The sequence below is a fragment of the Falco naumanni genome, chromosome 6 (assembly GCF_017639655.2).
Source record: "Falco naumanni isolate bFalNau1 chromosome 6, bFalNau1.pat, whole genome shotgun sequence".
In the NCBI taxonomy this organism is placed as follows: Eukaryota; Metazoa; Chordata; class Aves; order Falconiformes; family Falconidae; genus Falco; species Falco naumanni.
The window spans coordinates 7,152,468-7,178,526 of record NC_054059.1 but is presented as its reverse complement, the minus strand read 5'-3'; the positions used below and the strand labels follow the sequence as shown (position 1 = coordinate 7,178,526).

General features: G+C 42.1%; 1 protein-coding gene across 1 annotated transcript in view; it reads right to left on the bottom strand.

Moving 5' to 3' along the window:
* Positions 1 to 25,132, bottom strand: part of ME1 (malic enzyme 1) — a 184,550-nt gene extending 159,418 nt beyond the window's left edge. The window contains exon 1 of the mRNA XM_040598022.1: positions 24,921 to 25,132. Within this exon, the coding sequence (XP_040453956.1) occupies positions 24,921 to 25,022 (102 nt within the window). The 5' untranslated portion in view covers positions 25,023 to 25,132. The remainder of the gene's footprint in view (positions 1 to 24,920) is intronic.
* Positions 25,133 to 26,059: the final 927 nt, after the last annotated feature.

Genomic DNA, 26,059 nt, shown 5'->3' with positions numbered 1-26,059 from the left:
GCAAGTAAAACATTTTTTTTTCAGCCAGGAACACTGCTTTCATCTGCTGCAGCCTACATTTTCTTCCACTAGGAAATAAGTATTACCAGTTCTCTATCCAACAGCAAAGTAATATTGTACTATTTGTAATTTAATCTTTAGACAACCAAATTACTATAAAGCCCATCTTAAAATGCTGCCTCTAAACTCTGTCCTCTTTCTCATTTTTGATTTTGAGTGTTTTTAGTTTCTCAACATCTATGTGGTCTTCCAAAATAATTGTTTATTTTTTTATTTTATCTAATAATAAATGAGAAAAGGGATAATTTTCACTTCCTTTTTGTAAGCTTTCCTCATTTTGTCGACACTTGTTTTCTCTCCTCATCTTCCCTGGGCTTTGTCCATCTTTCCTTCAACCTCTACTCCCCTGTGGTCCCTGACAGGATTTACTAGATCATAGTGGGGTTTTTGGTTTGGGTTTGCATTTTTCCTACATACGAGTTTTTAGAAATTGAAAGGACCAGTTTGCAATACTTCTTCAAAAATGCAAACAACAAAAACGTTGCAGAAATATTTTCTGAAGACAACTGTTAAGTATTTGTTTTCACATTTTCATTTTAGAAAATGAGTAAGAAATTTAAGAAATGCTTCCTCTTCTAACTTCATCTTTTTCTGGACAGAATCTAGCAGCTAATTGGCTTCCCTGTTTGAGGGCGCATATGCTTTCTTCTGTTGCAAGAAGTGTAATAAATATCTCCTAATGTACTACCAGCTTTTCTGTGTTTACTTGAACGAAACTTTCTCATTTTAGGATCAATTTTTGTAGTAGAATCTACTGGGTTTCCATGGGAAATTTGGTTGAGATTATGAACCATGAGAAGATTAATCTAACCTCATTTTCTCTAATTAACAACCTCCTGTTATCCATGATTTAATGTGAATGACTAATGCCTGAAAGACAGTCATCTCTTTTCCTTTGGATTGTCCTAAACACAGTTAATACTGCTTCTGAGTTAGATCATAGAAATATTTATAGCACCAATGTGAAATTTTTGCTTCAGCACAGATAATTAGAGACAGATAAATATTTTTTCCTTATTATGTCTACTGTGTTTACTCATCCTGCACTCTTTGGCAATTTAGAAACAAAATCTAAAGTCCAACCCTGTCAAGGAGGACATTGCTGGAGAGACTTTTTTAGGTCAATTCTCACCCTTGAACAGTTTTTACTAAACAAAGAATCACCAAAAAAAGTCAGTAGACATTGCAGCAATATTGAAGTAGAGTGATTTTAAGACAAACCACAAATATTCTGTCATTAAACATCTGGATTTTTCACAGTTCAACAACAATGCCCTACTGTACCTGCTAACTGATTAATATATTTCTAAGGTACACAAAAAATATGAATTCCAGAAGGGACCATTCTCATCTGCTTACAGAAAAGTAATTCAGAATTAAAGTAGTATTATTATAAACACTACAGAAGGTAAGAGGTTTCAGCAATGCGGGGAAGAGAATGATCCTTCTCTCTCACATTGTTTCGGCTTGAGCTCCGCAGATACCAAGATGTGGAGTCCCTCTGCAGGCTCTTGTCCAACATAGGACCAGTCCACATGAAGCCCACAGAGATGGTTGTGTCAGACTAGATCACGTGGAAGAAGTCACAAACTCCAGCGAAGCAGTTATGCAAGCAACAGCCCTGACATATGTGCCAGCAGAAAAATGCTTTTGGAAGATCAGTTCTTGTTGCCTAGGACAAGAAACTTGCTCCTGCAGACATACATGCCATCCCCATGAGAGGGCTCTACCGACACGGCGGAATCAGCAGAGGCTCTGTCGCAGCCCTCCACAAAACCACCGCTGTCCCTCCCCGAGACAGCCTTCGAGAGCAGCTCTTCACATCATTGCCATTAAAAAAAAAAAAAAAAAGTATGTCTGGTTAAATAATTTAAATAATTTCAGTCTGTGTAGCTTGTTTCTGCTGAGCAGCTTGTGCAAGCAGCCCTTTAAACACACATGCACACCAAAACCTGCTTCAGCCTGGTCACTCGTTACTAACAGGATTTGTACCAAATGAAATGGCAACTAATATATAACCCTAGTTAATGCAGTACCATGAGCGAAATTAAAAGCATTGTTATTCTCCTTGCTGAGGGAAAGCAGATCGCAAGGTCACGCAGGTCATTTCTGAAGCAGGGAAGGCGAAACGGATCATCAGTCAGGACAACATATTTACAAAACCTGAAGCGTATCCAGCTCCTTGAATGAGGTGATTCTTGCAGGCACATCATCAACTTCCTCATGCAGAAATACAAAGGAAAACATAACTACTCTTGCAGGAAGAAAACTTTCTGGCACCCTTTCAGACTGTGACACAATATGAATGCTCAAGTACACGATTTGTATTTTGCCTTGGTTTTGAAATCTGCATCAAAAGGCCTACCCAGACCTGCTCTATATCCTACAAATGAATCTTTTTAATTTTGTCAAGGATTAGTGTTTAGCCATCAGAAAGATTTACATAACCATCCAAAACCAGTTTTCCAGGTGATACTCCTGTATAGGAATTTTTAACTCCAGAAGGAGTTTTCTCTTAGGTATACACACAACAGAGAAGCATAAAAATCAGGGGATACATCACTGATATTAATGAATACAAATACTATTGCATGTTCTTTCCAGTACTTTTTAGGCGGAATCATGGAAAAGCTGGCCTGTGGATGATCTCACGGGCTATCAGAGGATGCTTTACCCCAAAAGCTGGTTCTTTGTTCTTCATCTCCACATCGTGCTAGAACAAGCTCTAATGATTCCTTTATTTATTTGTTTTATGGGTTTTTTGCCTTGAATGTATATGCAGAAATTGTATAAATGGGAGGGGTTGCAAACTTGAAACCCCAATGGAGTTTGGGAATTTAAATTACATATGTACCTGCCAGCATGAGGAACCGCAAACATGTTAGCATCCTGGCAGCAGGTCAGCAACAGGTGGGTGAGGCCGGGAGAATCTCCACCATTTGAACTCCAGTTCAGATGCAAGTGTTTTAGTCTTAGCCAGGGCTAAGCAATAGTGAGAGGGACCTCTCATAAAAAAAAAAAAGATACTACTAGCTTAACAGCATAAAGGCAGTTAGCTGTATTATTATTTTTAATATCTCAAATAAAATAGCACTTTCTTAAGACATTACACAAGAAGATAACAGTAGCCATCTAACCTTAGTAAGAGTTGCAGGAATTTCAGCATGACACTTCATTACTGTATGGTTTTTTCCTTCCAAATACAGTTGGAGTAAACATGCAGGAACACATTGACCCAAAGACTACCCACCCAAAGTGATGAGATAAGAGCCAAGGAAAGGAAGCTGAAAATATGCTGGCTAAGGGTTTAATACCCATAGCGTACAAGACCTTTTGTCAGGAAGGAAAGGGAAGAGAACAGCCAGCTCTGCTTATCTTGAAGCGGAGAAGAAATACAGGAGGGATTGCTGGCACCACCGATGTCGAAACAAGTTCTGGATCCTCAGGATTCAATGCAGCTATGCATGGGACCCCACCTAATTTTTAGAAGACCAGGTAAAGCAAGCGCAGCAGAAATGTTTTCATCAGTCTGACTCTGAGTGCAAAACTTTCTGGTGGTTCTTAAAGAATTAGACCCGATCTCCGGATCCACAGACACAGAGTAAGCACTGCTCCCAGCCAAGGTTTTCCCTAAGCTGTTTCTATGTGTAAGTGGAAAGACACAAAAGCATGTTGTGCATAGCCAGGTCTACATGTCTGTTTATTCACTCTTTTGCTATGGCATTCTACAAATAACGAATTTCTCTCAAGTACAGCAAACTATCTGCAGGAAGCTAGCCAGTAGTGTTTTAAGTTGCCTTTGCTAGCTTTAACAATTCACTCAACTGGAGCAGATGACAGCTTGGAAGTGAAATGACAGGACACTCCCATGGAAGTGCTGCCTGCATTGTGGTACATGTCTAATCTCACTGATCTTATTTATTTATAGATGAAATTATGTCACTTCTTTATTATGAGAAGGATGGTTGCTCAAGCAGAAAAACACCCCAATAAATCAGCACTAACTTTGACCCACAACTATTTCATCCGTTGGGTCTGATAAACAAGTGAAATTCTCAGAAAGGGAGAATGTCTTCTCGTGCATGGATTTATTCCATAGCATACATCTAAATATATTTAAAACACCCTATGAAACACTTTCACTGCACTAAAAGCTGTTGGGACCTATAGAAATCCTTAAGACCAGACAAAGTTTTTGAATCCCTTATTTCTTAGTTTTATATATATATATATTAGGTGCACACACATGAGGTTTTTTTCTTTGAATGGGATGCAGGCTAGAGAATCAAGTTTCCCGATTGTCACTACTCGCTGCATTTGGCTTATATTGTAGAACAGTCTCAGAGCACTTGAAGTGAATTATTTTTGGGTAAAAAATAATTAGAAGATATGTTCCGGGAGTTCACCTAATAAATCCAAGCTGTAAGCAGGCATTCAGTCCATAGGATCAGGCTATGGTTAGCCCAAAAGCTAGGAAAAAAAACCACAACAAAAAACAAGCTAAAAAAACCCAAAAAACAACAAAACCCAAACCACATCTCCTGTTCCCTACCAAAGGTAAAAAAACCAATAAGATAAAATAAATTCCGGATCAAAAAAATCTAAGAAATGTAAAAAACCTCCCGCTCCCCCCAAAATTTTAAAATCTATTTTTAAATAGCTCCAAGCCTCAGACTTTCCTGAAGAAATCCTTGACACTGTATATTGTAGGCATCTGGTCTACAGATCAACGCTATTTGCTATTGAAAACACAGGCCATGAAGGGCAGAATGTTTACTACTTGCATACAGTTTGCAAATCTATATATGTAAGAGCATTACTTTAAGATGTAAGAGCTTGCTGTGGAAACTATTCCAGTAAGCATGGAGTACTGCAAGTGCTCTGCTTTTCTCTTCAATGGAATACAGAACAAAAAATCCTCACATTATCCTTTATGGTGTACTTGTCATATTTCCACCGACATGTTAACATAAGCAAGAATAATATGATTAAATTATTCTGAATTGGGTAGTCATAAAGAATTACACATGACTCAGAACAACTGAAAATTTAAAAAACAGCCTACAACTCCAAGAGGAGCAACAGCAGCAGATTTTGGCTTTCACCCTAAAAAGAGGTTCCTGGTCAGTGGAGAGTCTGAGTCACCAAGATGATTTGTGCTATTTCTACTCCACCGTCATTGATTAGGCCAAGTGCAGTCCCAATATTTCCTCTTTATCATTAGCCAAACTCCATGGTTTTTTCTTCTCTCTTGTAAGCTCCATAGCTAGCATAGCTCTAGAAGATGAGTTTCTTCTTCAGTTGCCAAGATTACTGAGCCCGTAGAGCCCCAGCCTGTCTGAGCAGGCTAAAGCTACAAGGCAGGTGGTCAGTTAGCTAGCCAATGCCATGGAGGTTTCTTTAAACCTCTGAAGCAGACAGCACATTCAGCAAGGTTTCAGAGCAGTGGCATAAGATTTTCTCAGGAATCCAAAGGTAAAAGCATATAGGCATCCCCATTTCCTATAAGCTATAGGTCCACCAGACTATTTGATCTGGTTTCATTCCATTCACACACATTGCAGTACTTTGAACTTGTCCCTGCTTTGAGCAAAAAGCTGGACCACAAACTCCAGAGGTCCTTTCCAACCTAAATTATTCTGTGATGCTGGGTCTTAGTTTCTAGGCTACTATTAGGGCATCCAGAAACCACTGAGAATCCAAACAAACCTCAAAGCTGTAAAACAACTTTAAGAAACTTAACTGGCATGGCAACAGCTGACAGCTGAAAACGGACAGGAAAAAAAAAAAGGAGAACAAAAAGATTCCAAAGATTCCAGAGACAGAAATCTAGCCAGATGAATATGAATTGCCCCCTTTTCCAGGTGAGCAAAATCAGTTATGATCTGATGCCAAACCATCCTTTCTACCTGGCTTGAACTCTCAACTACACCAACCTATCTGTAGGTAGCTAGCCAGAAGAGTTTCAAGTTGCCTTCTCTAGCTTTCATACTAGTTTATTTAGTAACAGAGGTAGGACCTACTTTAACAATTCACTCAACCAGAGCAGATGACAGCTCAAAACAGCTGGTGTGGAGGCTTTTCAAACCTTTCACGTATACATCTCCTTTGCAGCACACTTGAACTGTACTTTAATTTCCATGCACCAAAACCTCTAAGAGATCTAAATGAGCAGAGGAAAGTGAAAACAACTGGGGGGCGGGAAATCATCACAGCTGATTTGCTCTGTAGACCCAGCCAGAAGGTTTTCAACCTGAGAATTAAATTTCTTTAGTGATGAGGAGATTGTCCATTTAGTAGTTATTAGGATAATTCCTTGAAGTTAATACTAACAATTTAGCTTTAGAAACAGCCCCAGATGGCTCCCTCTTAGGCCAGATGGAGCAGGATGGGATGAGAACTACAGGGTTCTGCTAGACCCTTCCCCTGCAACAGCTACTTACGCAAAGAGAATGAAGCTCTAAAGAGAAAGCACTGCCTTGGGTTTGGCCGAATAAGTATTTCCCAGCCTCCCAAGGTGCTTCTCTACTTGCACTGTATTTCCTTTATAGAAGTGTTGATAGCACTTTGAAAATTCCGCAGATAGCAGCAGAGGAACCAGAGACACAATAGCTTCTCTTTTTTACAGTATTCCAAAACTTGCACAGCATTGCCAAGAGACTTGTATTCAACAGAATTTATGAGTTTGACTGAGAGGTCATGCACAAGTGCTATGTGTACGCAGATATTTCTTCCTCCTTCTGCTATTTATATACAGAGAATATAAATGCTTAGCTGAATGACTGAAAACTCTGGCTGCAGTAGATACCAGCAATAGTAACCAGCTACCAGGCTGACAAACTTTCCTTGTTCCTTCAGTACCTACAAGGTGAGTCCCTGGACCACAGGTCGCTGTTCTTACGGTAAACTTTAATCTCCTTCACTTGTGCTGCAAAAGCAACATGACAGGACACAAAAAATCCAGGAGATTACTGGAGAGCGTTAAGAGATGATATAGGAGATACTGGGTGAGCCAGCCAAGGGCGATGCAGAGCTGGATCAGCTCTTCTACAAATTAAGAAAGACCTGACTGGGGATACAATAATCAATGCCAGCCTTGGGTGAAGTGACCATAGTCTAGCACCATATCATAGTTCAATATCCCAAGGGGACTGAGGAGGACAAGTAGGACATTACAGACTGGACTTAAGCCAAGGGTAAATCATCCTTACTCATCCTGATTGTCTTCTATGGTAAAATGACTGGAATTATGGACAAAGGGAGAGAGATGTCATTTATCTCACCTTAAGGAAGGCTGTCAAAACTGGGGCCCAAAAAATCCTTGCACCCAAGTGGGAATATTACAGTCTAGATGGGTCAATGACCAGCTGGGTATAAACCTCTTGTTGGATGATGGAACTAAGAAGGAAATTGTTAATGGGTTATATTCCACCTGCAGGCCAGTAAGAAGTGGAGTGCTGCAGCAGTCTGTAATGGGACTTGTTCTGTTTAGCATCTTTATCAACAACCTGGAGAACGCAATGGAACATATTCTCATCAGGTTTGCAGATGCCACCAAATAGGGGCAACCATGGATACACCCAAGAGCAGGGCTGCCATCCGAAGGAACTTAGCCTGGAGGAGCGGGCTGACAGAAACATTATGAAATTCAACACTGACAAATGCAAAATGCTGCAACCTGGAAAGGAAACAATACAGGCTGCAGTGGTTCAGGCTGGTGACAGACTGGCTGAGGAGAAGCAAGTCTGTAAAAAAGGATCTGGTGGATGGCAAATTGAGCAGAAGCCACCAGTGCACACAGGCAACAAAGGCAGTCGACACTATCCTGGGCTATATTAGCCACAGCATAGCATACTAACAGGAGCACAGACTGAGGGAAACGATCGTACTGCTTTACTTGGCACCCGTTAGACTACATTTATGGTAAGAGTACAACTTCGGGTCCCCAGTACAAGAAAGACATCAATAATCTGGAGCGAGTTCAGTAAAGGGCCACCAAGATGATCAGGGGCTAAAGCACATCCCCTATTAGGGAACTGGAGAAGAGGTTTTAGGGGGCCCTAGTAGCAGCCTACCAGCACCTGTACTGAGGTAGACAGGTGTCTTCTGATAGAAGACAGAGCCAGGCTCTTCACAGCAGTACACGGCAGAAGGACAAGAGACAACAGGCATAAAACAAGACAGGCTCAGACTGTGTAGAAGGGAAAAAAAAAAAAATCCTCCCATGAGCACGAACACATACATAGGTTGCCCAGAGAAGCTGTAGAGTCTCCATCCTTAAAGGTTTTCATGACCCGACAGGATACAGCCCTGAGCAAGCTGTATTCTTTCATATATGACCCCACTTTGTGTGGGAGGTTAGGCTTAGACACCTCGCAAGATCCCTTCCAACAGGAATTACTCTATGGTTTTATAATATTCCACTCACATTCCCCATTATGATAGTACCAGCTCCTTTCACTAAGTAGCATTCAGACAGTGATCTTCATAGTTTTAGGAAAAAAAAAGGATCATCTCAAGAAGCATCACAGTTTTTAGCACCAGACACTGGAAATAACTAACTTCACGTTGAGGAATGCCAGGTACTTTCATTTCAATGGGTTTATATTATTATTGTTGCCGACGTTACTCTTTAAGTCGGGCAGGGTAAAAAAATGAACACACACTCGCGCGGGTTTCACACATCTAAGCAAGCCAGCTGAACCTGGGCCAAAACATTGGAAATACTTACTGAGATAGGCCAGTTGCAGTGCAACAAACATATACCAAAAAGAAATTCCCCAAAATTAAACTAACATGCTTTGACAAAACCCAGTAGTCAGATAAAATGTCAGCGCGCAGACTAAATTGGGTAGGTTAAGTCATGGAAAAGGCTTATAAAAATACTCTCTTTGCAAGTTCCTTAGCATGGATAACTACAGGAGAGGGAGTAATTTTGTTTAGAAGGTATTCTTTTAAAACCCAGGACATGCTGTTGTGATTATTTTGAATGCTTCAGTCCCACATGCCACATCTGACAAAACCACTCAATCGTTAACTTGCATTTTCCTTTAACTACTCATTTCAAGGCAGAGTGAATACCGGCATACATGATCTAGACAGGCTGAGGCTCTCTTCACGCTGTGACCCAAAAGAAGTTTCCAGCCAGCACAGGTTCTGCTCCTGCAAACACATATTTGCTGTCGCAAACAGAAGCACGTTTGCCTTGACCACATATATTGTCAACTGAAGAAAGGACAGGACAGGCAGGGAAAATTCCTGGTCAAGTCTAACCCATGTTGGACTGCTCACAAGGCTACTACTGGAATTCCAACACCCAGAGCACCAACATAAGATCAATGAGGGTATTATTAATGAGATTTGCTGAGGATAACGGATTCACAGAACCCAGAGCAGATTCACCATAACGGGTCCAGTTTCAGTTCTCTACAGCTGTATGACCAACTACTGCCACAGCAGCTTTGCCTACGTAATGAAGCGTGTAAGAGGCCAGCACAAGATAAATGGGGCTTTTATGCACGTGCCATGTTTCCTCATAGTATCTGAAAGATTATTTCCATGCATTTCAGTAAATAGATGCCCGTAAGTATTTTCAAGGGCCAAAAAACGCTTATCATTGTATACTTTGAGAGTCGCATTGCTGGCAGCCTGGAGCACAGCCAGACAAGCATTACCTTTCTGTAGCTACTTATATAATTAAGTGTTTTCAGGGTTAGGTTCACGGATATTAATTCATCGTGTAGGCTTTCTGGTTGCTGCTGAACTCCTATACTAGAAAACAGAAATATTTTCTGAAATAACAAATTATTACAAAATATAGGAAGACTAAGATAAAATTCAGTATTTTGACATGAAAATAGATTCATTTTGCTAATTGTTAAACCACCAAGATATCTTTCAAAGAAAACGTTCTTTTGCTTGTTATTTACACTACAGAAGTATAATTTCTAAGAATGCCATAACAATTCATACATTAAAAAAAAAAGTATGCAGCTCCTTCTGTTTAAAGGACATATATATGCATTGGTTTTAGCATATTTTAGAAAATAAAATTTTTAAAAAGATATCTTTGAGGGCAACAGTCAGCTCCACTACACGAGGTATGGCAGGAGTTTTATTCAGCCTTTAGACATCTTCTGTGTGGGACATTTTCTCTAGGGAATCGACATCAGAATCCTAAGTGCGCAAAAAGAGTGTATTTCAGATTTGTATCACCTCTGCCTACCCAATAGCTAGCAAAGTCTTCAGATTGCTAAATATACCATTAGAAAGTCATCCTTCATTCACATCATCACATGAATTTCAGTCCTGGAGTCGTGAATTCTAGCTTCTTGAAGAAGTGAAGTTTCACCGAGTTAAAAACTACCAAGTAGTGGTTAGTGGAAGGTTGAAACACTTTTTCTTGTATTGACAGGAAGCGTTGACCTGAGCTTCCTCAGGCGTTCAGCTGATAAATAGCGAACAGTTTCTCACCTCTTCTCCCCACTCCGCTGGAATGGATGTAACTCTCAGCAATGCTGCCCAGGACCAGGAGGCTTAGAGGAGGCAGCCAAGGGTCAGCTACCACTTCATCTAATTGGAACTAATCTTCATGTGGCACAGCATGGCCTGAAGCCAGAAGCAGGTTTAGCTACACAAATGGATGATTTCTTCCTGCCTATTCAGAGCTTCCATTCCCCCCCAGCATTCAGCCCTGGCCACGATTTGCAGCCCTATCTAATGGATTGTCCTGGGAACTGTAATGCAGGAGGCTGTACATGCACTAACACCTTCTGTACTTGTCATTGCATTAAGGCAGAAGGTAGAAGGACACGGACAAAATATGCAGGACTATAGAGATAGACACGGGTCTACTTAGCTGTGCCTTTAAAAGCAATAGCAGCCTGCTGACTGATTACTGTAAAAACTGGAGGATGATTCCCCCCAAAGAAAGAAAGTGTAATAGATACTAGATTTTAGCAGTACAAAAACAACATAGCAAAACATTCTCTAAAACGGCTGATTATGCAAAGCCAAGTACTTTATACTAGCTTTGATCCTCAAAATTTCCCAAATGCTGCTTGCCTTTTCAGATGAGAAAACTAAATGACTAAGATTTAATAATCACAATTGCATGACCTAGTTTCCAGTCCAGTGCCCAATCTACTACAATATTTTGTCTCTCTTGCTGAAGTAGAGCTCACTAATTAAAGGAGAAAAAAAAAAATGTGTGTACTCATAGTCATTACATAGTTCTGAAGTAAGACAAAGAAAGCTTTTAAAGGTTTGTGAAGTGTACCTCAAAGCAAAGCAGGATGAGTGTCTGTTAGTCACACACCCTGTTTAAATTTCTAGTGGAACATTATGACATGTAAACTGTAGTTTCCTACATTCATCTATTCTTCTTACCCGTTTTACCCACAACATCTTTATTGAAGAATAAAGTTAGAGGACTCAGTAACTATAGAACCAGAACAATGTTATTTCTTGCCATAAACTACACAAAAGTAAGAAGTTTAGGAAACAAAATTGGTTTGAATGGTGTGTTTCTTTATACTACAGAATTTTTACTTTTTTTTTGGTAAGAATTACACCTCAGAAGGAAGCACTTTTTATTTTCTACTTTGAGTTTATCCATGTACTCCAAGAAGCACAAGAGCTCAATACCTCACACAGCCTGGCAGGAGAGCAGAGGCTCCAGTTTCACGCAGATGCCTGACCTGAACACTTCTGCTCTCCTGGCAAATGCGAGGCCAGTGGCTACAAGGCAGAGCTGGACCGGTCATGTTTCCCCAGGTAAGATGGAAAGTGAGATGTTCTACTTTCCCCGAGCTCAGATAAAGTGTTCCTTTCAAGCAGTAGCTGAGGGCGTGTGGTGAAAGCCACCTTCAATACAGAAAAAAAAAGCAATACAGTAAGACACCTTTGCTGGTACCTGTTTACACAGGCTCACCTACGTTTCATTCTCACCTATAATCGATGTATTTAGTTCAATCACTGCAGTGTTCTAAATGTAAGAATTTGTATGCTCTATACAAAGTAAAAAATAAATACATTTAGAATTATCAAGCTATTTTAAGGGCCATTCCTTATTTCTTCACCTGACCCTTGACTGACCTAGTAAATAGACAGCCATGCCAAATCCGCTACCACATGAGCAAGAGGAAGGCTTTATCCAGCCTTCACTTAGAGAAAGCAATGCAATTGGTAAGCCTCATCCTTAAAGACAATTTGGCATGAAATCTTGTCTTAACACAAAAAAAATTATAAACTGCACTGCTTTTATGCCCTCCTAAGACTATAAAAGTGTATGCCTTAAAGACATAAATTTGTATGCTTTAGAAGACAAACAGATGTCTCAAACTCTGTTGAAAATTGTATTACCTCAAGCTTGTCGTTACACATAAGCTATGCACAGAAATAATACACCAAATTTCATAAACATCATGAAAAGTTGTTACACAAACTAGTAATTTTTTTCCAAGAGCTTCAGTGAATAAATAACCTGTGCAGAGGAAAAGCTTTGAAACGTATGAAGGAACCAGCTCTCCTTCACCAGGCCTGAAAGCTGTAGACAAAGTCTGTAAAATGACATCTAAACTCAGCAGCAGCCTGAAAAAACAAGGAGCTCGGCGAGAAGAAAGTAGAAAGGGGCTTCACTGAGCTTCAACACTTCAACGTGTTCCTGGGATAGAGGCAATCCGAAACATCCTAGGACAGAGTTATGCTGGAATCAGGACAACTGTCCTGCTTGGGCTCCAGATAAGAGCAAGGTAAGAATTTCAGAGAAAACTTGGGAATGAAGATGTCAAGCAGTCACCTAAAACATCTGATCTGATGAAGACCAAAAAGCCTGGGCAGAGCACAGAACAAACTGCTCCCAGATCTCACTCCTGCACAAGGTCTGTCGCAGCACTCTCCAAACCAGCCAGCTGCAACAAGGTCTTTTACCATCTCGTAACAACACACTCTTCATGCCGGTCCCACTGCTGCCTTCTCCTCGTCTCTCCTCACCCAAGGCATGCAGGCTCTCTCTTCTCTTGCTTCTTCCCTGGCTGCCCAACCACTTAACTTCACCAGCCACAGCTGCACCTTGTCTGCATCGGCCAACCCACAGCTGTATATTATCAGTGTTAATATCAGTGCCTTCATTCCTCTACAAAGGTCCAAGAGGCTGAATCCCCAGTCTCCTGGTACAAGCTCTTCATGCCTCACCCTGCACTTGCTCCTGGAACATGACTTTTAACAATGGCTTATGCCTGGGAAAAACCAAAGCTACATAAACTTAAGGACCTTAAGATATTACTCTAACTACTGCTACAGCACAAAATCAAGAGTTTGAAATGTATTTTCATAATAACTTCCATTTGCCTGTAAATACCAGCAGATAAATTTACCTTCCAATAGTCAGTATCTTGATATCCAGCAAGGATTTTATTGCATATATTTATCATGAACTAAAATGGCTCAACATGTCAGCATTAGGATTCAATATTCTGTACTTGAAAGAATCTTAAAATGTTTTTTCAGCTGTTACCCTTCTACTTTACATAAAGAAACTCCATTGTAATTATAACATGTTTAACAATGGCAAAAAGGTCCTACAAAATCTTGAAAAGTCCTTTTTAAGAGTTTTAGAACCATATACTTAATCAGCCACCAGCTGGTGAAGTACTGCATTTTAACGCCTCACAGTTTTAATCTAAGTTTGTTAACTGGATAGTAATCTCTCCAGATCTTAAGCTAAAACAGTATGGAGACATGTGTGCGTAAGAAGCAAAGATGCAGGAGCATCATCAATACCTTCAAAAAGGCATCTAGCTACCAACTAACACAAACAGGCTCCCTCTGCTTCAGGCACATTGGTCCTGTCTAATCCCTCCAAAAAAACATCATACAAGACTTGAGATTCAAGCCAAGTCAAACCAACATTAAGCGCTTCACAGAGTCAGGAACTCATTTTACTTTAGCATTACAGTGTTCTGTTCTGACTTCTATCTGTTAACTATAGAGCTCTTTTGTACTGTTTAGGTAAAGAGGCTTTACTGCCTCTTCCATAAATACACCTACACACATAAATCTGCTTTCTAAAGTCAGGTATTTGGAGGAAGAAATCCAGTAAGTCAGCTAAGACACCAGTACTGAAAATGTTATAGCATGCTTCATGATCACCACTATGCATTCATCTCCAGGACACATTTAAGGCAAAGATATTTTTTAAAAGTCATTAGTAAAAGCCAAAATTATTTTTGCCTTTGTGGAAAAGGGAATGAGGTATTCCATAACAATTATTTTCTTCTCTTGCAAAGCAGTGATTCTGTACTATCCAACATCCATGCCAAAAGCCAACTTAAAAGTGTATCACTCATGGGGGACAAGAGGAAGTAAGCTGAACTGTGATATCCCATCTGAAATGGATGCTAAAATCATTTAATACCTCCTAAAACCTACTCTGTCTCAAAAATACAGACAATTCATTAATAAGACAGATGAATCTAAAATACTAACTCAAGACTAAAGTCTGAGTTTATTTAAGCAAAGCTACATTGAACCAAAAGTGTTTGCAATTTCTTTAAACCACTCGTAGGGATACTTCTTTCACAAATACACCAAAAAAAAAAGCCAGAACAGTGACTTTAGCTTAATATTAAACTTTGTTATTAAAGAAAAAAATCAGTTTTTCTAAGCCACAGATAACAGTCTCTACTTGAACAATAAAAGTAAAAACCTAAGCATAAACACGCAATGATAAAACGCATCGCTGCTCTATGCTTCATTTACATTTTAAGAGTAAAACGGTGATGAATTTCCTTTCTGAACTCTTATACCAGACAAGTACATCCTGATGTATTTCTACATCTTTGGCTGAAAGCCACAAGTATTCAAAGCATAAACGCTTTTTTTTCAGTTCTATGTTATGTATTTTTTATGTATATGAAAAGTGTTTACTCCACACTTCCTCTGCTTCCTCTACACCGTAAACAACCTCAAGTCCTGCAGAGTATTGTGTTTCACACAGGAATAGGCACCAACAGTGTCCAAGTAAACTACAGACACTGATTTCAACAGAAAGCACACAGTGCCCGCAAGAAACTGCCTCCAGGGTGCCCTGTGACCTCCTTCTTCTAAGTCAGGATTTTTGCTTCCTGAATCATGCAACAAATTATATTAGCAAAGCTTGAGCTTTAATAAGAACTAAACTTGTTTTCTTATGCATGCAATTCAGGTTTTTTTAAAATTAACTCCTAAAAAAGATACTTACTGAGGAATATGCATGAAATAATTCTCATACAACATTAATTTAGAGATCTGTTTTACCAGAAACATATTTGGCTTTCTCCATGGCATTTTTTCCCTCTGAAATCACCCACAGATTTGCAGTAGTTAAAGTCACTAATTAATAAAAAAAATGAGATCGTGTAACATTCATCATTTTACATTAAAATTAGACTAGTTTCAGAAAGGTTGGACCAATGTTTATGTTGAACACTGAATTAATATTTCAACATTTCCTTCTAAATGGGCTGCTAGGAATCAAGTTTTAGAAGTCTGTAGAGGTTAAGAGTGCTCAAGCTCTCCAAGTGACAAAGGGGTTTGGTTTTTTAAAAGGGTTAATGCACCAGTGCTAATTTCATGCCAGTTTTGCAGCAGCTTCCCCTCCTGAATCCCTCTGCCACTAATTTACTTTCCACTTAAACAACTAAAACTAGTGTCAGGTCCTTAGTTCTTTCTCTAGTATCACTCTACAAAAAATTATCTTCCTTATAAAAGCCATGAGCTTATTTGTGATTTTGGTCAAATCTAGATTCCCTATGGCTGTGTATCGTGGCAGTCCTGGCTCCTAGAGGTCTGTTACATGCATCATACTGGCAATCCTTTGAGGCAGTCTTAAAATTCCTACTATCTTGCTATATGTCATGAAATCATGAAAATTAGTCAAAATTATAACTCAACATGTTATAACTACACAGCAATTTTCTTACTTGTCTGAAAGCATGTCATTATTATTGGCCCTAGAAAAAAATTCTGCAATATTTCTAAAACATAAATTCATAGAGTTTCGATATGCTTGACAGCAATCATTTACTCCTCAATTATAGGTATAAGGCTACTTATAAAATTGCTGTTGAAGGGAGAAAGGGGAAGGTGAAGAAAAGAGTGACTGACATAAAAGTTCAATCTATGCGGGCATTATAGGGTGAATATTAACATAAACGATTCAACTATATTTTGACACTTTCTCAAAGTAACTATTAGATGGTTCCCTCTACCTTGTTTGACTTCATCCACGACTTTGATATTTTTTGAAGATGAACAGACATCGAGCACGTTCCACTGAGAGCTTGCACAGTTGCAATTTCAGAACCACAAGTCATTTCATAGTTATTGAGAACAGGACACCCACAATAAATACCACATCTTAATATATAATTTAGTAAGACAGACTTCTCATGTCTGCAAGCCCTGCTGGAAGGCAGCACCACTGACTGTGCACGATACCCTTCTCCCTGGACGATAAAGCAGAATATTCTAGTGTCAAGCCAAATGCATCCTCCACCTGACTAGAAACCGTCAGCATCTTTATTTAAACATTTTTATTCCTGTGTCAGGTAAAACATTGCAAGCACCAAAGCTTTTGCCTGGTCTCTGACAAGTTAACACGTAGTCTTGCTACTTCTACCCATCCATTAGGAAGTTTATTCCAAGTCCCACCTATCCCAGTGTTGCAGACACACGGCTACTGTTTCAAGTTTGCCTGCAGCTTTGCTGTACAAAACTCTGGCTACCATATATTACAAATTGGTAATTCTACAGCATTTTATTGCCTTTCTCCTATAATAGATTTAGCTTTTTGATGTGTTAAACCAGACAATGGGGATAATTACTGTAAAATTATTCCCAGTCACGGGCCTAGCCAGCACTGCTCTGGCACAAAATAAAGAGAAAGCCCCTCCATGAAAGAGAAGGACATTCAAACAAAGCTTAACTAATGGCCTACTACTGTCAAACTGTTTGTAATCATGGCCAAGGAGAGAGTCAGAAAAAATCAGAGAAGATAAAGAGGTCTAGAAGCATCAGCCAGAGCCCTGGCAACACAGCAACTCACCAGCCAGCGCACGCACACAGCGCCAGATGTTACAACATCTGGTTTGTGCTAGTAGAGACACAGCCTCTGCGCCCACTTCTACAGAAGCCAACTCTGTGGCTCGTCACAGGGTATGCTCCCCAAACTGGCACCTTTCCTAGTTATATGATAGCTTTGGATCTCCTAAACCTCCCACTGAAGACAGACAATCCCTTACGCTCAGAAGCTGTAAGGCTGTGCCTTCCTCCAATGATGGCCTCGGTAACTTCACTGGAAAAGTCTTTTCAAAGCAAGTTCACAAATCACCAGCTTTTTAACAGAAGGTCATGTGTGTATACCAGCATGATCAAATATAGCACCATTCATTAAATCTAAAGGTCCTTAATTTATACCCATTTACAATCTAATTATTGTTACATAGATGCTTGAAACATCTCAGTGCTACTGTGGTATCACAGCAACCATGCCAACAAAAATACACATAATTCTTCAAATTCAGTTCCATGCACTAAAGCTTTGATGATAGGCATGTACGTGTACCTCTGGGTCAGAAGTCCACAGGTACTTGTCTCAGTAGGACAGGCTTAACTCAGTGCTGAATGAAGATGATGAATGCATAAAGATGAATGTACATCCATCACACCCCAGCTGGCACTAAACAGGTAAGCAGGTCCTTCCTAACACTGCACCTGTACACAGCAAATGGAATTGTCTGTTTTGTCTGTTCTTTTTTATTTTAAAGCATCCCACCCTGTTCAACATTATCACTAAGCAGAAAAAAAAAAAAAAAAAAAAGAAAAAAAAACACCAACAAAACAAAAAAAAAAAACCCACATCCAAAACCCACTAGAGGTTTAAGCACATGTTAAATGTCCTACTCCTATTAACACTCGCAGAAGAGAATTCCTTCTTTTTTTTGTTTCAGGTACATGGAATTGAACAGACTACCCTGTGCATCTCATTACACAGGCACACAAACCCACCGGTGTTCTTATTTCTGGTCTTTTCCCCCTTTCCATGCTACTCTTCCAGCCACAAGGGGCCACAGAGCTCTCAAGCAACCACCATATATTCGGTTCAGCCTGGGGAGAGTGAAGGACAGCTTACAAGAGCTCTCCAGATTTGCAGGGAGCACAAAACCACTTGCCTCTGTGGCTGAACTCTGAGAATTACGTCCTCCAGCAAATGACGCTTTTGACACTTCTTCGAAACAGCTGCTCCACTGTAAAATTCTCTAATATAAACTGGGAAAACCTAATTGAAGGCTATTAATACGCTGTTTCAGGGCTCCAAAAGTAACGTATTTAGCCCAATGGCAGTGGGCCACTTAGCCATCGGAGCTTGGAGCAACGAGACCTTCGGTGTGAAACCTCGCATCAAGCCCCACAGGCCACCAGCGAGTCAGGCACCGAACACACAGCTCACGGGAGCAGGCAAGGAAGGAAAGGAAAAGGCATGACAAAGCAAAGGTGGCACATTTTAACTTGGGGTCACTGCTTAATGCGAAACATTGCTGTCACGTGCATTTCATTTCCTCCTTTCCTCAGAGGGAAGCAGGGCCAGGGGAGAGAAGCTTGTGCCTGCTGCAGCCGCAACTTCTTTCTTTTTCAGAGACGGCGCCATACAAAAGACTGATTCAGCAGAACTGGATATATAAAGTGAAGAATGCAAAATAAGAACTTCTGTACTCTGAAATACGCTTCTGCAGAAAGCACAAATACTCTCTGCAGTTTATTTTACCTAGACAGAAGTACAGTTTCTCAGTGAGCTCTTATCCTACTTGTTGTCAACATGCATCAATAAGATTAAAAAACCAACACCCAATTTCTGTGGCCAGCATGTCTATAAAGCCTAGCACAGAAAAACACATTTAACCTGTTCTAAATACACAAATCGTGTCTGCAAGGTGCTCCGTGCCAGGATTAATGTTTCTATTCAAGTAGCGTTTATAACCAGTGGGCGCAGGATTCCTCAGCCTAAAGAAAAAAGGTCAGCCTTGTTTGATTTAAATTACTGAAGTTCACAAGAAAATTACACAACTGAAAGTGTTTTTAATGCCTGAAATAGCTTCACAGCAAAACAATTCTAGGTTTCAGCTTCTTGTGGTAACTCATACACTATTCAATTGCTATTACTGCTATATAGCTTATTACATAACTTCTCCTTCATTTTATTTGCTTTTAATTCAAGTCACAGACTTTTGTTCCCAGCTCACTGTCTCAGCACTCTTACTTTGTAACTGCAAGTAAAGGACTGGAGGCCAACAGGACGAAAAGAACACCAACTGCAGCAACTTACCTCCTACGTCATGGACAAAGTAGAAGGAGGCAATGAATGCTGCAAGCTGTATATATAAAATGGAAGACAGCGGTTAAATGGTCTGATTTAAATACTTTGTGCTTTTCCCAAGGCTCCTCTCTTATTAATAGTATGAAGGAAAAACCTGCCTTAAAGTAAGAAAGATGGAAAAAAGCATGGAATTAATTTTTAAAGCCCATTCACACATACTGTAAATAAAAGCACTCGTGCAGAAAACATCCTGCATCACAACTCCTCCCTCGCACCTTCAAGAAAGTGATTTCAAGAAAGGAGAATATGCTGGCAATGCGAGAACGTCCTCACCCAGCCCTATGGTATCCACCAGTGAGCCACTGCTGAGCTCGTGCCCCAGACAGCTCTGGCAGGAGCCAGCCTCACTTGGAGAACCTCCTATTTTACACTGCCGTTCCACAGAACAGCAACTCCAGTGTCAGAGAACCCAGCAATAGATCAAAAACGCGATGCTCACCAAGCACACAGGCAAAATCAATACAAGTTCACTCTAAAAGGTTCCAAAGACCAGATTGATTTGCTTTCCCTGCTAGCACAACCACTGTACTGTTTACTCTTGTCAAAGACCAAAAAAATAGAATGTGCTTATCCTTATCAAGATCAGAATTGCTCTGCTAGGTGATCTGATGGGGCTAAGAACCAGGAAGTATTACTGTTAAAAATTACAAAGTTGCAAAGGGTAAAAAGTTTATAGGAAAAAGGGAGGTAGACGATAGTGACAGTGATCAGCAACTGTAGCCCCCTCCAAAATTCCTCAAATTACACCTTTAATTTCACACGGAGCTGACCACCTTCCAGTCTAAAAGACACTATCATACTTACTACCGCTTAATATGGAATCATCCCTTGCAATGCCAAGTAACCTCCAAAAAACCTATTTTATGAATGAATATAGATACTTCTAATATGCCATTTTAAGGACTTTTTTCCTCCTCCACGCCCAGCTTCGTCAGTTTTCTTCTCAAAATATCTATCTACAGCTAAGGCAAAAGCAACACTCAATGAGCACTGGCCAGTCCAGAGGAACCCAGCCAAAGTACACACAGGTTTAAGATATGAAAATACGAACATCACCAATGGAAGGAAAAAAGACTTCTACTGCTTGGTATTTGACAAAATAGATTTATTTAGAGAAGCTTCTTAAATGTTTCATCTCTTTTATCCACCAGATAGAGAAAATCTCACTGGAATGCTTCTGATTTCTCCGCTGAGGTCTGGGGTTTCTGAGGCCCATTACAGGGTCACCAACAAACATCAGAGTTTTAAGGCCCTTTTTATACGTCACCGACATCAATCACAGGATTATACTTTCTCAAAATCAAATTTGATTTTAGTGAAGCAACTAGCTGTATACAGAACAAAATGTATCTGTGTTTTACAAGCATTCTCCTCCCACTGTCTGAAACACAGGGGCAAAATGGGAAGTCCATGCTTCTCTCTAGCTCAGATAACAATTTCGCTTGAATTAAAAAAAAAAACAAAACAAAACAACACAAACTTTAAAATTGTTTTGCAGTAAATTAATACACATAACTTATGTAACCTGATAGGAAAGAACAAGCATTCATATCTTAATAACCCCCTAATAAACTGCTCATTCCCTCACCCTGGAACTGATTAGTCTGAGAAAGTATCACCAAAGGCGTCCTTCGCTCTTTTACTCCTTCTGAGGGATCCAGTTTGGCCACTGTCAGAAATAAGACGTTGCAATAAATGGACCTTTGGTCTGTTCCAGTACAGTTCTTACATAGTAAATCCCATAGAGAGTTATTGGACTGACAGCCAACAACTAATGTCACAGCTTAGTTGAGAGGGGTTAGTATTAAGCATCTGGGGAGGGGGGGGGGAGCCCTCCAGCACTTATATTTAATAGAATCGCTAATTTCCTGCTTGCTGAACCGCTCTGCATGAATATGAAAGCAGCCTGTAAGCAAAGCACTTCTCCAATGGCAGTTTCTCAATCAGGGACGTGTTTAGACTTGGCAACTAATGCAGGCTATTGGAACAGTTTGGTATTGAAATATGTGTTTGCATATTTTCACACTGAGATTCTGAAAATAAGCAGCTTATGGGAACTTATGATTCATTTAAACAATATTAAAAGGCAAAAAAATTAAAGATGAGGCGAAAGTTCAGTGCTAAATGATTTGGGTGCTTTAAAACTGCAAACTTGTACATTGAATAAAGCATAAATGAGATTTATAGGAGGAGGAGAGCAAATTAGTTTCACCCTTCTGTAATTCATCAGCTTAAAGAGCGTATAACTCCCAGCTAAAGGTTGCTAATGCAATCTATTTCAGTGAAAAGTGAAACTGTTTGTTTTCCTTGTATATTTCCTTGCTATTTACAATGTGTTTAAGTTGCCTGAGGGGAAAAAAAACCCAAACAAACAAAAACCAATTACTAAAAAAGTTCTAAATACACTTTTAAACACTACGGACCTAAAATCTCAGATGATAAACTGAATCATTATTATTGCCCAAAGAGTTTACTACGTATCCTCAAGTAATTAAACTCAGTATGTTACAATCTGCTGTTCCTCATGATTTTTGACGCGTCCCTGCTGCTGAGATGGGGCAAGCCACTCAGTGACCTTGTAAAGGCAGCAATGGTTTCATATGTAGCCAAAATGCCCTGATGGGGGGGGGGGGGGGGGGGGGGGCAACAAAAAACCCAACAAAACACAAACCCACTAAGCATTTTTATGAAGTTTTCCTTCAGTGAAGTTTGTACACGTTTGTGAATTACTGACATTGCCTAGGGCTTCAACATACTTCAGCGCTTAGTATGTTCTGGAAATTTTGTCATCCAGGTAGAAGTAAAGAGGAAGCGGAAAAGAAGACATCTGGGTGTTTACCCTGGCATCCCTAGAGCCCTTTCTCACACCTCTTCCCAGCCATCATGGTCAAGTATAAAAAGTGATGTACACACCCAATGTGCAGAAATCCAGCTTTATTGTTGGATGAGTGGGGCACTAAGTGGAGGTAGCTATTTATAAAAAAAATAAAAATAATCTAGCTCCTTATTTCTTCTTACATCTATTTTTAAAGAAGTCCAAGTGTAAATAGTTCCCCGTCAAAATTTCAACTTGTCTGAGACAAGGAATGCATTATTTGAGGATGCAAGCCCCCAAGCTTTCACATGTTCTAGCACACTTCAGCTTTAGCTGCTTGACAGACCAGCTGTCTTTGGCTTAAGAGACCTCGAAAACATCATTTGTCTTATTTTTCTACTAGTGACTGCTAGATACCATTCTCAGTACTTACAGTCTACTTTTGCCAAGTATATGCAAATAGGACTATTCAAACTGGTACTGGATCCAAAAGAAAGTGCTGATACCAAGGAATTGCAGCTCTTAGGCAGGGCCCAAGAGATAGAAAGTTCTGGCACTTCTGCAGAACTGCAAACAATCCCTGTACTTTAGAATCATTACAGGAGATATTTTATCTACTTCAAATTGAATTCTCTGCAATATGATGCTTGTTTAACAGCCTTGGCAATAGAAAGTGAACTGGGAGTACCGGCTCCCCTGCATGCAGGCAGGCCACAAGCTATCAAACTGGCAACTATGTTGGCAGCCCTCAACATATTTAATCGCACTTCCCATGTATATTTAAATATTTGGCAATCAGATATATATATATTATGGAGTGCATGTGTGTGTCTGTATATATATATATATAAGGGTATAATACATCCACATCCACCAAAAATCACTTGTCAGTCAGAAAACTGGATCACCCATTGTTCACTAGACCAGGACCACACTCTCCTCACATGCAAAAAGACTGAATTTTTCAGCTGACCTTTTCTAACACCAAACTCTGCATTAGCTGGGTAGCGGGTAGATGTAGCTGATAATGAACAACTATTTTTTCCTGCTTCTCTGCTGCACCATACATATGTGCTATGCCACAGCTGAGGGGGAGGGGAGAATAAAGCTTAAGCCAGGAAATCAAGCAAGACCCTTCCTCATTAGCACCTCATCTCCAGGTATGCTGTTCAGGGGCAAGATGTATGATGGTTGAGGGGAAAAAGGTAGCAATGACCCCGCTTTGCTACCAACTGCCCTTTATCGATGCACTTTAGAATAAGCCCCATTTTACTTCTTAAAATAAAGTGGCGTTTTTTCTCGGGTTGGCTTTCCTGGTTGTTCTGAATCAGACTTTTTCCGTGAATACTGCAGCTGCTTAAAAGCAATCCCAAGCAAAATAGTCTCTCCTTAGTTTCTTCTTGGGAGTTTTCTATTTTGGTTAATTTTCCTTTCACCTGACCTCAGGAGGCCTTCTCAGGCCTACACGTAGACAGACATAAGACAGCCTCTGAGAAAATTTTGTAGTCAAGCACCAAGACTAATAAAAGCGCTATTCATCTAACTAATACGTGGAGCTTTCAGCGATGAGTCAACCTATCCAGTAAAACTAGAGACATATTTTTTGTCAATTGACACAACCCAGCAGTAAGTAAAATGACTGCCTATACATTCTAGTGCAGAGGCACAAGACAGAGCACCGTTAAAAGTAACGTGCAAGAACAAATTTGGGGCTAATGACTTGACCAAGGCTTCATATACTAGGTGTGGCTTATTTACCCGTTTTTCATTTTAGCAGCGAATCCAGGGCCTGTCATGCCAACAAAGTAGATTTTGCCGTGTGAACTTTGCGTCTTTATCAGAGCCGTGCAGTTACTTACTCAGCGTTATTTTCTCCAGATTAGCTTAACATGTTTAGATGCTTGTATCAAGCTGAATTACTATTCTTAAACAAATGGGAGATGTGTCAAAAAGGTTTTGCTGTGTAACGGCAGCTCTTGCAAGCTGGGTGCCTTTGCCGATGCGGAGCAGAGGGGAACCGGAGCTGAATTTCACTGCAGGCGGAACGGCGCTGATAAAATGCCCCTTCCACCTGCCAGGGGATAAAACGTAGGACGGCAGGAAAAGCCAGGCCCTCCCGCAGGGAGACAAGGTGGGGCACCCATGGGAAAGAGCGCTGGCAGAGGAGGGCACCGGGCAAACACAGGCACGGCAGCGGGACCTCGCACCCGAGCGGCACAACTCCGCGCAGCATCCTCCGCCTACCGCCGCGGCAGCGGGGATGGCGCCGCCGCCCGCCGCGGGCTCCGCGCCCCGGGGCTGGCGGGACGGGGGCGGACACGGCGCTCGCCGCCGCCCGCGGGCCCCCGCCGCCCCGAAGGAAGAGGAAACGCCGCCCGGCCCGCAGGAAGTACCGCCGCCCCACCGGGGCCCGGCACGGCGGCCGCTGCGCGGGGGCGGGCCGGGCGCTCCCCGGGCGCTGCGCCGCGACAGGTGGCGGCGGCGGGAGGCGGCCCGGCCCGGCGCCCCCCCGCCTCGGGCCCGGCTCCGGCCGCGGCAGGTTTCTCCGTCCCCCGCGGGCGGACGGCGGGCCGGGCGAGGGAGAGGGCTCCCGCCCTCGGCGCCCGGCGGCCCTGCCCCGCCCGCCCCTACCTTGTTGAGGTGCGGGTCGCGGAGCACCTCGTAGCCCCTCTTCATGGTGACCTGCAGGGGCCGGCCGCCGCGCCGGCTCTCGGCTGCCTTCCCTGCTTGCATGGCGCGGCGAGGCTCGCTGCCGTCAGGTCGCTGCGGGAGCGGAGGCGAAGCGGCGGCTCCTCCTGCTGAGGTGACCGCCCGGCGGGGTGGGATGATCCTGCCGGCGGGGAGGGAGGGAGGGGGCAGAGCCGCGGCGAGGCGCCGCCGCCGGGGGGGTCACCGGGGCGCCGCTGAGTCACCGGCAGCTCCGCGCAGCGCGGACGGGCGGGCGCCCAGGTGCGACGCGGGGCAGCGCGGGGTGCGGGCCCGAGCCCCCCGGCGGGCCCGGCGGTTGCGGAGGCTATGCAGCCCGCCCTGCCTCGGACCGCCGCGGGGAGCCTCTCCAGGTCGCCCTGGGCCCGTTAGAGGCGGGCTGGTCTCCGTCACCTGCCGAGGGGGAGATGGCAGCAGCCGCTCTCCCGCATCCCGCCGAGTGTCGCGGGGGCCCGGCGCCGGGAGCTCCCGCCGGGCGCTGACAAGCGCCGCAGCCCGGATCCCCCGCACCCGGCCACACGCTAGAGCTGCGCCCGGGCGCTTTAGCAGCAGTCGGGTTTCACTTTCCTTCTGCTGTTAAATGCCGCTGAAACCCAACCTTCCCCGAGGGGGCTGGGCTGCAGCGCTGTGTGCGGCCCGGAGCGTGTGTTTGCGGTGATTAGCGGCGGGCTGCGGGGGCGCGGCGTGCCGGCTTCGGCTGTGCTGTTTGGGGTCACCCTGCTCGGCGGGGAGGGTGTTAGGGCAGGGCAGGTGTTCAGCTGCTGCGTGCTGCCACCCCTAACATTTGTCTGCGGTATGTGCGGGAATTGTTTGCATGCAGTCCGTCATGCACTGTACGACTGTGGCTTTATTCCTCTAAACTCACATCTGTAAGCAGAAATAATTTCCTTACAGATATTATGGTCCTGCTAGAGAAAGCACACAGCGTAAAATGAGTGGCTAGAAAAATACTGAAGGATGGAGGGCTCTGTCCTCTGTTGTCAGGCCACGAACAGACCGAAACTTTGTAGCTCTTTTAAACTTACCTCGTCACATCTAATCTGTAGGCCTTGTGTCCATTCTAG